The 12496-nt window shown below is 35.3% G+C and overlaps 2 protein-coding genes across 3 annotated transcripts in view; one reads left to right on the top strand and one right to left on the bottom strand.

The window, feature by feature from the left end:
* LRRTM3 (leucine rich repeat transmembrane neuronal 3) overlaps nt 1-1704 on the top strand; it is an 89741-nt gene extending 88037 nt beyond the window's left edge. Inside the window, exon 3 of the mRNA XM_010579983.1 lies at nt 57-1704. Coding sequence (XP_010578285.1) covers nt 57-266 — 210 coding nt within the window. The 3' untranslated portion in view covers nt 267-1704. The remainder of the gene's footprint in view (nt 1-56) is intronic.
* The window catches only part of CTNNA3 (catenin (cadherin-associated protein), alpha 3), a 529775-nt gene that overhangs the window by 382760 nt on the left and 134519 nt on the right, over nt 1-12496 (bottom strand). The gene's annotated exons all lie outside the window — the stretch shown is intronic.

The following is a 12496-nucleotide window of genomic DNA, read 5'->3' as shown; positions in this document are numbered from 1 at the left end:
CAATTTGATGATGTCTTTTGGTAACTGGCTGGTTTTCATCTTTGTTTTTCCCCTAGATACCATTGTCTATGAACGTGTCAACATTTCTTGCCTATGATCAGCCCACGATAAGTTACTGTGGAGTACATCATGAACTGCTTGCTCACAAGCCCTATGACTCGAATAACCAGGAAGAAACAGTGGAAACACACCTAGAAACTGATCTGGATCTGAGCACAATAACAACAACAGCACGAATCAAGGAACACAGTCAGCAGCTGGCTTAACTGGGGGAGGGTTTGTTGTCTTTTTTTTTTCCTGTAGCAGAGGCTGCAACCAAATTCTATGTAGTATCATGGACAGAAGTGAGAAGACATAGCATTATGGATTCTAGGATCCCTGTTCAAATTAAAAACGAATCACAAAGATTAATTGTTTCAAGTCTACAATTTGTAATTCGTTAAGTTGTGCAGTATTTTTTTGACTTCGGAGTATGACCCTTAAAGTGAATCTTTTTCAAAACTCATCCTACCTACCTGTATAAACTGTACAGATGTAATGTATTTTTCATATTGTAAAGTTTCAATTACCAAGAACAGCTGGTATGTACAGTACCATAATTTAATTACATCTTACTTTACAAGTTTCAGTTTCTAGGGTTTCAAATTAACAAAAGTTATTTCTTGTGTTATTAAGTTACTCTGTTTTGTAGGGATCATTTTGTTACTGCTTTTGTGCCCAGAAAACTTTAATCTAAAATTCTGTCCTTTGCAGAATATGCACCGTTTTTACCGTGTTTAATGTGTAGAATTTTATCTACTGGTTCCAGAAGTAATGTAGTAACCAAAAGGAGGGTTTAACTATTCAGACTTCTAAGAAATTCTTGAAATACCTAGCCAAGTTTTCTTATAAATGAAAATCCAAAAAAATTTAACAATTCTCAAACTTACCTGTTGCCTTGAAATACAGCCTGATTTGTAAATCAGAAAAATGTAATGATAAACAGATATATTTTAACAACAACGTTTATGTATGCAACTGTTAGTCGACACTGATGATGTTTTGTAAAGTCTCCCTGTTCTTCAAGACAGTACGGACAGGAGACTTCAATAGGCAGCTGTCTTTACAAAATCTGCTGTGAAAGTATAGCCTGCCAAATCAGGCATTTGTATTTCTACTTAAAGACAAATGGGCCCAAAACCTACTTCTGTCAAAGATGGCTGCTGACAGAAGTGGCAACAGAAACAAGCCCTTAGAGTTATACTACTCCTAGAATGTAAAGTCTTACTCAAAAGTAAGAAACCTCTACTTCGCTGAAAAATACAGTAATTCAGACCAAATGGTAAAGGTTAATAGTCCTTTATCATTATGATACATCAAGTTAACGAAAAAACCCCAAAACCTTTAAAAACTAAAAAAAATGTAGTATTAAGTCTTTAACAATTACTACGTTGCTTATTTGTCTACCATTTAATATCTGGATTGAAGCATTCTTATATCCCATTCTTCCGTTTTAAATCTTCAGGACTTCTCAATGCTGTATGAGAATAACTTTTATAATACTACCCTCATGTTGTAATCATAAAAGATTACAGAAATTAGAAATACATTATATCATGCCGACTTGGTGAAATATAAAAGAGAACACAAGCCTTCCAAAATATAGGAGAAAAAAGTTTCATATGGTGAAGCAACTTTTTTATAATAAAGAGAAATTATATAACCACAAATCTATTTTTCTGAATGTTTATCCCACCATATTTTCGTGTAGCTTCAAAGCAGAAGACTGAAATTTAAAATTACAGTTCAACTGTTTGTACAAAATACAAAGCAATTATAATGAAAAATAGCTTCAAAATATTGTTAACAAATGAATCTGCATTCACTATCTTTAAAGTGGAAACAAAGTGTCAAAACAGAATACATTGTATTGGTTATTTATTTAGCATCTTAGATTTTGTAACATATTTTGCATAAATTATTTGCTATTCAAAGCATTACTTGTCTTTTTAAGACTCATCTTAAACCTTCACACTTCCGTTTCTTATTTCTTTACTACATGGGCTCTTGAATTTCTCATCATCTGCTACAGTGCTGGAATTTTACTATGCACAGTTTGAAAATACATTTTTCTAATTATAAAATGAAACCAAAAAAGCAGGTGTCATTCTGGAGTCAAGTGACTTTTGTGCTGCAGGGAGAAGTTAACTGCTTCATTTCAAAGTTGTTTTTAAGGTTTAACGTTTAGGCATTCCAGTCATAAGAAGACCTGAGCTGTTAGGATCAAATACCATCCTCCCAAAAGACTATTTCAGTTATTCTTACTCTGTCCTTCCTATTCTTTACCTTGACCCACTGCCCTCAAATATTTATGGTGTGTGAGTGTGGTCCTGGCACTGATGCAGTTACTCAAAACGCACAGATGTTCAAAGGCTCCATGTACTTCTAATTTATGGAGAACTGTACAATGGGAATATTTTCAATGTTAGACACTCTAATGAATTTAGGCTAAGGAACATGATAAAATATTTTCTTATGCCAAGCGACACAAAATCTTTTTTACATATCTGGTTAAACAAGCACAACTGGGTATATATTCACGTACACACAAACATTTCTGCTTTTGTTTCTTTTCCTCAATAACGAAGCATACATTAATGAATCTGGCTTGTCTTGGACCTCTCCTGAAAGACCTGTAGTTTCAGACCAACATATCAATAGACAAATGGTAGAATAGCAGGGCCACAGAAGTAGCAGCGATTCTGCACCTCAGAGCTCTGCTATACTATGACATTCATCTTCCTGTGCTTTTGTAGTGCCAGGCTCCCTGTAACGCCAATGGGCCACTCCAGGGCTCTGAAAGACAGATATGACATCCCAGGGCCCAAAGCAGCAGTGAAATACATGCCCACCCCAAATCTAAAGTGTTAAAACATACGTTTCCATACATATAACTGGATACCGGTTTTTTAATGGACTACATCAACCTGAAATGTGCTAATCTCAACAAGATGGATGGATGTCTTCAAGAAAACTAGATGGCAGGTAGGTACCTTCCCTAAAAAATCAGTATCATGAAAAAAATCTAGGTTAAGCTAACCCAAACAAGGACTCACTCCTCAAGTCCTATGTTAGTGTGTGTACACCTGCTTTCCAACAGATTATTGCCAGCTATGTACTGACTCGGAGTGCACAGAAATAGTAAATGCTCTTGTTCTGTGGACAAAACAAAAACATATCACCTAAAAAAGCCCCAGTCTTCTAAGCTACAAGTTAGCAAGAAAAAGCAGGCTGAGCCTATGTGTTCAAATATTTATTTACAGAGGGTCACTTTCATATATCATTTCACTTTGCAATAAGATCCATAAACCAGAAACAGAGGTAGCCAAAAGCATCAGTCTTACAGTTAAGTGACACCGCCATACACTGTTAGATCATTTTATCAAGAAAAAGCTGGGTGAATTCATTATGCTTGCAAAATACAAACTGATAGATAGTATAACCTCTATCAATAAAAAAACCAGACAATTTTAAAAATAAATCTAGCTACAAGCAACAATTCACACCATCCATCAGCGGATCGTGCTTGTACAGCTATTTACAGGGCTGAAGCAGCGATTAGGAAATTGAGCACAAGTATCTGAATGCAGGTCCTATCTAACGAAGAAGTTATATAGGAAGATTAATGATTAATCTGAGAAACTACTGCACAGGTCTCATGAAAGTATATAAAAAAATAACAAACACTAAAATAACATCTATACAAGAAAGCAAATGACTGTTTCAATTCAAAAATGATCAAAATTTGCAGTATAAGGCATTGTACAAACTATTTGCAAGGGATCCGAGAGCTACTACTAACAAAAAAAAATGTATACACAGTTTTCAGAGATATGTGGGAAATATCAGACTTCTTTTGGCAACATACAACAAACAGAAAATGTACCAGCCTTAGTTGTGTACTAGCTTGCTTTACTGACAGCTGCTCAATTTCTCCTCCTCTCTCAAGGCATTTTTTATCTCTTACTGTTATTTCCAATCTCAGATTGGACAAGAAAACAAACTGTGCAAAACCCATAACTTTAATGGTAAAAAAACCAAAGCAAAACTGCAAGAGTGTCGTGGTTTAACCCCAGTCAGCAACTAAGCACCACGCAGCCACTCACTCACTGCCCCCCCACACAGTGGGATGGGGGAGAAAATCGGGAAAAGAAGTAAAACTCATGGGTTGAGATAAGAACAGATTAATAGAACAGAAAGGAAGAAACTAATAATGATAATGATAACACTAATAAAATGACAACAGCAATAATGAAAGGATTGGAATGTACAAATGATGCGCAGTGCAATTGCTCACCACCCCCTGATCGATGCCCAGTTAGTCGCCACGCGGCGATCCCCCCGACCCCACTCCCCCCAGTTTCTATACTAGATGTGATGTCCCATGGTATGGAATACACCGTTGGCCACTTTGGGTCAGCTGCCCTGGCTGTGTCCCATCCCAACTTCTTGTGCCCCTCCAGCATTCTTGCTGGCTGGGCATCAGAAGCTGAAAAATCCTTGACTTTAGACTAAACACTACTTAGCAACAACTGAATACATCAGAGTTATCAACATTCTTCTCCTGCCCAACTCAAAAACATAGGACTGTACCAGCTACTAGGAAGACAATTAACTCTATCCCAGCTGAAACCAGGACAAAGAGCAACACCAATGAGTAGAAAAAAAAAGCCAGGATTCCAGTATCGATGGAACTGTAATAAATTCTGGAAATTGCTGTATTAGCAATGTAGGTAAACAAATATGGTTAATGTAAGCAAATTACATAATCATGTATAGTGTCAAACGCAAGCAGCTGTATTTAGTTCCCAGTTGGTGTAGTAGAAATAGTCTGCTGAACAGGTGAGAAAGAACAGTTCAACTCATGTTCCCTAACCTGATCCTCCTCTCTTAAGGGAAATACCTTTTTGCTCCAGACTTTTGCATGGGTCTCAGGGGCTTGGGCTTCCGGAAGGCAAATCTTAACTGTAAAGGCATAAATACCTGTAAATCTATATAATAATGGTTTTACTTGGTCAGATCAAAGGTACATCTAAGGCTTGATAACCTGTCTCCAACAGCAGCTGAAAGATGAAACCCAAAGAAGAACTAAAGAATGGGGCAAGCACACAGCAGTATTTCCCCAGAATGCCCCTATAGTTCATAACAATTTGTAGGTCAGGGACTTATGGAGCCAAATGTGGTGTCTTAATAGGCCCTCTTTGAATGTGTACATGGCTTCTCTGAAGCCATATAAATTTGTAACATTCACAAATCCTGCAGAAAGTAAATTTACTTTGACAAGAAAAGCTGCCTCTTTTCTTTGTTCTAGTAGAAATGAATGATAGAGTAGTGTAATAATAACACTTTCCACTTCCATTTTTGACACAGAAATATGATTATCACGTAATTAATAATGACAGGCTGACAACTTCCAGGTAGCTTGAATAACATCCATCCAGTCATCTAAAGTACAGACATTACCTGAAACCCTGTAGATTTAATTATCAGATTTCCCTTGGGGGGGTGGTGGTGGTGTCTTAAAATCAAGATTCGGCTAACAAGAAAGCTAAATATTTTTTCAGCTTTCTCAAGTCCATCACAGTGGTAAACAAAAAATAATCCTGTTTCTCACAAAGTACTGCAAAACACTTTTCAACATAGAAAGGCACACATGAAGCTCTTATTAGATACAAGTTTGACTGTATGATCCATATTTAAAAGCAGATGTTCATTAAATTCCTAAAAAAAAAAATCTAACATTTAAGTGAATTAATAGTTCTATTATAAAGTAACAAGGCCAAATTCCATTTTCCTGCTCTACCTAATTATAGAATCTGATTAATTTTAATTATAAAGTTTCAGAATAAATCAACGTGAACATCATCAGAGTTCATGATTAATGTTATTTTAATGAACACCTAAGGAATTAACATTTTGCCACTAGAACCTTGCCAAGAATTTTTATGTAAGCCGAAGTGCAGTGTGTACAACTGTGAAAATCCCACATGGCATGGAGCTTATATTCTACTTTATCAACATCAATTTTGTATGTAAATAACTCATTCTTAAAACTGTCTCTTTAGATGGTTAACTACAAAGGAGCACCTGCTGTGTAACAGCAAATGAGCCTGCAACATGGAATTCATTATACCCAGTCCTGTTACATTAAAGCTCTAATACATTCATAATAGTGGACACTTCAAAGTGTCACCACTATAGACATGATACATGTAACGATAATAATATACAAGTGAGCATTAATTAATGTGGCAATAGTATGGAATTTCTTTGGATTAACATTAACATTTGATGATTGCCTTATTAATTGCCTTAGGTCAACTGACGTAAACAGGATGGATGTTATTATAATAAACACTAAAGGAATTTAAAATATTCAGTTATATAAGAATATGGTTTTTCCAGCTTTCAGAGAGAGTACCCTCCACTTCGTATTCCGTAAGAAACAGACCTTTTAAGGTGGATGCAATTCAGCAACAGCTATATCTACAATCTAATCATCAAGTGATTGCACCAATGAAACGTATTTCAAAGTCAAATAATTCAAACATTTTCTAGACTAATTCTGTGCTGCTTCGAGAACAAAAACTCATCAACTAGGGATGAGAACACTCATTAAAAGAAAACGATGTGTCCCTCCAGCACTCTGCACTTCAATAATTTCAGTAGTTTTATACAAGAGAATGTCATAAATGAGGCATGGAAAGCCAATACCTGAACCATTCATATTGAATACATTCTGTTGTCATTTATTCTTTCAAAAGAAGTAACGAAACTGATTTATTTTTCTAGTAATAATGATGCACCTCCCTTTTACATCTTGCTGTTGGTAACTTTATTTTTAAAGAACCTGTAAACTCACACAATTAGTATACACTTCCACTATCCACAAGCCTTATTCTCATTTTCAGAAAAGGAAAAAATACAGCTAACAATAGTATATCTGAATATGCAAATAAGATTCATCAAGATTTTTTTTTCTTGTCTTCTGCTTTAGCATTATCTAGACAGTTCATATTTCTCCTCCTTACACTTCTGCAACTTGCCTCTTTCTCCAAGTTCTAACTGTCACAATTGAGAATGCCAGAAATAAAAAAAAAATTAAAAAAAAAAAAAATTCAGGCTGAGTTACTGGAGGGGAAAAAAAAAACAGTGTTAAATGCCTTTCAGGTATCCATCTCCAGAGCTGAACAGGTTTGCTGCCTACTGAGCACACACTGAAGTTTGTCCTACTAAGTGCCTTTTACTTCGCCACTAGATCTTGCAAATATAAACTCATAAATATGCTAATACTATAACATGCTCATAAAAATCAACCTTTTTTTTTTTCATTCTACCACTACACAAGGTGGTGCTGGTTTTTGGTTTGGGGTTTTTTTATCTCTTTGCTCCCTAAAGCCTTGAATACATATGATTAATAGATGTCAGTATAAACTGTCCTAATTCTACTTTCATCAAGTGATTACAACACAAACTTTCAAAGTGGAACTGGAAGGGGTGACCATGATGTCCTCCCCATCTCAAAGCAAAACCAACTTTACTATGATAGATGCTTCTCTAACTTCTTCAAAAACCTTCAGCCTCTAGGGAACACAGTATCTACATCAACCTGTATCCATGCTTAAATATTCTTATTATTAGAATATTTTTCCTTATGCCTAACCTAATTACTACTTGTAGCTGTTGAAGGTCTACACCCATACATGCCATGGCCACAATGAAAAATGCCATGCAGTTTACTACAGACTGCGAGTTTCATGATGTTTTAGGAGAAGAAACAATGATATTTGCCAAAATTTTAGCTTTCAGACAGACAGATGCACTCCTCGTGAAGATGACCAGTACATTTAAATATATATATATATCATTTTTTTTTAAATTATATACTTAAATAGGAATGGAGTTAGTGAACCTGATTGGGAATAAGCATTATTTATCAATTTCTATTTCCATTTTTAAGACGTTATAATTCGTAAGATTTGCAAGACAGGATTCATAATCCTGTCTACTGTCTGGCTTAAATATAGCCATTTCTATGCTACTTTTTTCCTGAAGCTTTCTTCCATTTCTTTATTTCTTTGAATAACTTCTTGAATCTACAAAGAATCTTGTGGAAGATACCTGGATCCCAAACATGCATAAAGATCTGCCTCTATTTTGCAATGCAGGATCAATCTCATGGTTTAAATTTAAAATGACAACTCAAATATGAATTGCTGCCAATCTCTTCTCCCATATTCACAAGCTTTAGCACTTGTTCATTTTTTTCTTCCCTACTTGCATGCATTTTGCCTCAGAATTTTTAAAGTTCCACATTTTCTTTAGCAAAGAAATTAAGAAACTCACTGAAATTAAGAACTGATTTCAGATCATTTATAGTGCTAAATTATAATCTAAGATTCCTTCATGTAATATGCAAGTATCTCTACTAAAAAAACAAAATTATTTTTAGAAAAAGCATAAATTAATATGTGCTTGTGGAAATAAGCATTAATGGCCTATTATAAGACTTTAAGGTTTTATTTTATAAAATTTGAGGCAGGGGGCAGGATTTATGCAGGGGCATTGCTAATACCACAAAAAAACAATAGTTACTGGAATAAAACACTCACATTGCTAGCTAAAACTTCAAGTGGTTTAAATGCAGAGATAATTCAGTGTTACTGCCGAAAGAGGATGTAAAGAAAGGGGATATAGACATCATAGATGCGACTATGTTATGCTGCAGGAATAAAAAAATATATTCTCAAAAATTATACTTAGCTAGAATAGAAGATATTTAAGGCTGGTTTTTAAAAGAAGGTACAGGCTAATAAGGCACTAAATAAAATAGGAGATGAGAAGGATTAAATTTAAGTCTGGACTAAATACACACAGGCAAACAACCTAATAACGAAAAAGGCTTCTGCCTTCCTCCCAAATGAAAAAAGTTTCATTTCCGTTTTCTCCAGTACTAAATATCTTCTGCATATCTGAGTAAGCAGTAAGACAGTATCCAAATGTAAATCATTAAGAAGGATAAAAAAGCTGGCCTTATATAGCTGAACTAAAAGGAGTAACTGACCACAGAGAAAAAGACAAGTCCCACATATGCAAACATTTAAATCTCAATTCTCTAACTGCTCTGGGAGGAAAATAAATAACTACACTAGAGCGTCAATCAAGTGCTTTTATGTTAAAAATAACTTATTGCTAATGACCTGTTTCATCTAAGAAGACTTTAGGGAAACCAAGGGAAGTGGAAAAATAAATCAAAGGCAGAATTATTAAAAAAAAAAAAAAAAACCAATAATATCCATAAGGACATCAAAATATTGCTCGTATGAAAATTAATTCAATTACATGGGGAAACGAGGACATACAATGCTGCCTATCAAAAGCAGAGGTCTGCTATGCTTTAGTGGTATATTTTTCCATTAACATCACAGTTTCCAAGACTCAGTTATAAATGTAACCTTGGAAAATAATTTAAAAGATAAGCAAGCATTATAAAAGGAAAATCTTTAACATATACATTGTAGCATCAACAGGTCAAATAAGCTGAACTAGTATGAGTTGCTGTATAAGTTTACTGTCTAACTGAAGAGATAAATAAGCAAACCACCAATTAAGAATGAAGGTCAAATGTGCTAAGTGCCCGTAACAATTCTTGAGATTCTTACAGTCATTTCTCACACAAAGCCAGTATCTCCATTAAAGTTGTCCAAAAAAGAATCAGCATTTCACTGAAAAACATCTTCTCCTATGCCACAAACTTTAGGAAATACATCCAACTAGGAAAAAAATTAATTCTATCTATACAGGAGAAGGGGTAGATATGTAAAATGGAGAAAGAAAGAAGAGAAAACAGTAAGAGAAGGCAACATAAAAAGACAGAAATGACACAATGATGAAGGACTTGACAAAACAGTGTAACTGGTCATTATGGTAACAGATTAAGATAAGCAAGTACACAGGAAGTAATGAAAATGGAAGACACAAATTAAGCTGTTCATTCATATCAACTGGTCCTAAATCAGATTTAATCCTCTGGGGAAAGGGAGTGAACACAATGACTTCTAGATTCAACAAGCTATCTACCTCATCTGCCATGGCAGTAAAAATAGGTGAATAAGATGTTATGTTACATCAGAAGGATTGGATAGTAACACTATATACATATATAAAGACAATACTATCTGAATTGATGTTACCTTTTCAGCTTGAATACTTCATTTTGTTTGGACATGTCAAGGTATATCCATTATTTTTCATCTACAAAAATGGCTTTTCCTTTGCAGCAATAACTCCCAAAAGAATTAGTTTTTAAAAAATGCATTTTTCACCTTTAGTAAAAGCACACTAAAACTGTAAAATACTCTGCTCCCAAAATTCTTATAAAAATAAGAGCTTTGCAATCAGATATACTTGATTTAAAGGTAATGAAGCAGATTTTGTGGGCTGCAGAACCTTATAAATCTTTTCTGATTTCTTTTGGGGTAGAGAGAAAAGGGGAACTGTTGAAGGAAAAGATGATAGATCACATTTGCCTGCGGGTAATAAGGCTTCCTACAAGGAGAAATGGCATACTATGAATAATTACATGCAGTTTGAGGCCAAAAGAGACATAAAGAGTCTAGGGCTGGTCAGAAATTTTGGCTGCCACAAAATACTGATACAAAATGCATCAGGAAAACAGGATGAATTCACACTGTTTTTCAACATTTTTTCTTTTACTAATTTGCTTAGCTTAAACAGCAGGTCAAACCGCAATTTCTTCCTTCTGCTTTGCAGAAATTCTTCCATCTTGCATAATGAATGTCAATAGAAAAAGAAAGTAATAGCCAAACTGCATAGAGAGAATGTCAAAGCACCAAAAACACAGCACAATTCCAATAAACAAGAGATATAACCAGGACTGTATTTTAACAAAAATATTGAGTGTATTTGTCAAAAAGTGTTTAGAAGACACTACAATAAACATGGGTGTTTGGCAATATAGGCAACAACAAAAAGCACAGCATGAAATATTCAACACAGATGACACTTTTTAAAAAAATTATTAAGACCCCCTTTCCCCCCCACCCCCTTTAATTTTACCAGATGTTACACAGCTGAGCTTACATCCACAGAGGTGAGCTTAACTCCTTGAAACAAGATGATATTCTGGCTCCATTAAAGTCAGTTGAAGTTCCACCATTGGCTTTAGAGGATTTGACCTTTTAAAGTAGTGGGGGTTTTACTCTTCTACAGATGATAGTCAGGAGTCAGCAATGGATACAAGAATGAGTATTTTATGTAGCTCAGTTTGACAAAGGCAATAGCCAAAACACACTAGCCAATCTCATAATTAAATACTTACTGCAGCCTTCTCAGATATTTCCTATACTTGAAAGAATATTTTACGAGAGGGTAACTCCTTCCTTCTCACACTGAAAAAAACAACTCATCCATATAGTGATTTAAAAATTTAAATGTTATGTGTCACTGAGAAGCGGCTATTAGAGCCACGCACAGACTGCCCCCCTCTTGACCAGAATCTTCTCCACCTTCTCCTTAAGAGGATCAAAAAGACGCTGAATCAAAGGTATGCTTTACTGCAACACAATTCTAAAGAGAGGAAAAGCTGTCCTGCTGGATAAAAGAAACTAAAAATCAAAGTGTTAGTCAGCCAATCCCTCCCCTGCTCATCACCTACCCTTCCTTTCCTACAAGCTTGTTCTCAGGCTAAGATTTCTCAGTGGGGGTTTTTTTGAGATGCAATAACTTTACAAAACTCCCTTAGGATCCACAGAAATATTACCTTCTCTGAAGTGTCCTCCAAGAGATACCAGTCCCTAGCTTAGGAAACTCCAGAAATTTCTCTCAGCTGAGCACGCTCACCTGTTCTCAAAAGAAGTGCATTCTCTCTTCCTTCTGGAAAGCTCCACCTGAACAAGGGCTACAGGGGCCAACAGGGAAAATATGTGACTTTCTCCCTGTCTCTGAGCCAAAATATAACATGCAGTAACATTCAGTAAAGAGTACACAATTGAATAACAAAAATTATACTATCAATCACATCATCCCAGAACATCAAAAGTCACAGCTTATATCACAGTTCATAGATCAAAAGCATCAGAATAACTTACATTTTTCTTCTTTGTAGTTTTAGGAACTTCAGACTATTTTCTAGGTTACCTTATGTATTACTTCAGCATAAGCTAACATGATATTGAGTGAGAATTCATTGGCAGCTGGTCAAGTGTAAACAATCCATCAATCATTTCTATTTCCTTACTGTCAGCAATTCTAATTTCAACTCTAGAAAAAATTTGTGGTTTAAACTGTGAAATATATCACATAAACCAGAGACATTCGATAGTATGTTTTTAGACTCTCAAGCTTATTGTGAAAAAGCCAGTTCAATACATAATGAAGTCATTCTTCCTTTGTAACCACCAAACCTAAGGCGGGGGGGGGGGGGGGGGGCGGCTCA

This window comes from Haliaeetus leucocephalus, unplaced genomic scaffold, assembly GCF_000737465.1.
Source record: "Haliaeetus leucocephalus isolate CR32 unplaced genomic scaffold, Haliaeetus_leucocephalus-4.0 Scaffold687, whole genome shotgun sequence".
NCBI classification, from domain to species: Eukaryota; Metazoa; Chordata; class Aves; order Accipitriformes; family Accipitridae; genus Haliaeetus; species Haliaeetus leucocephalus.
The sequence above is the reverse complement of the archived record's forward strand: the minus strand, read 5'-3'. Positions and strand labels throughout refer to the sequence as shown.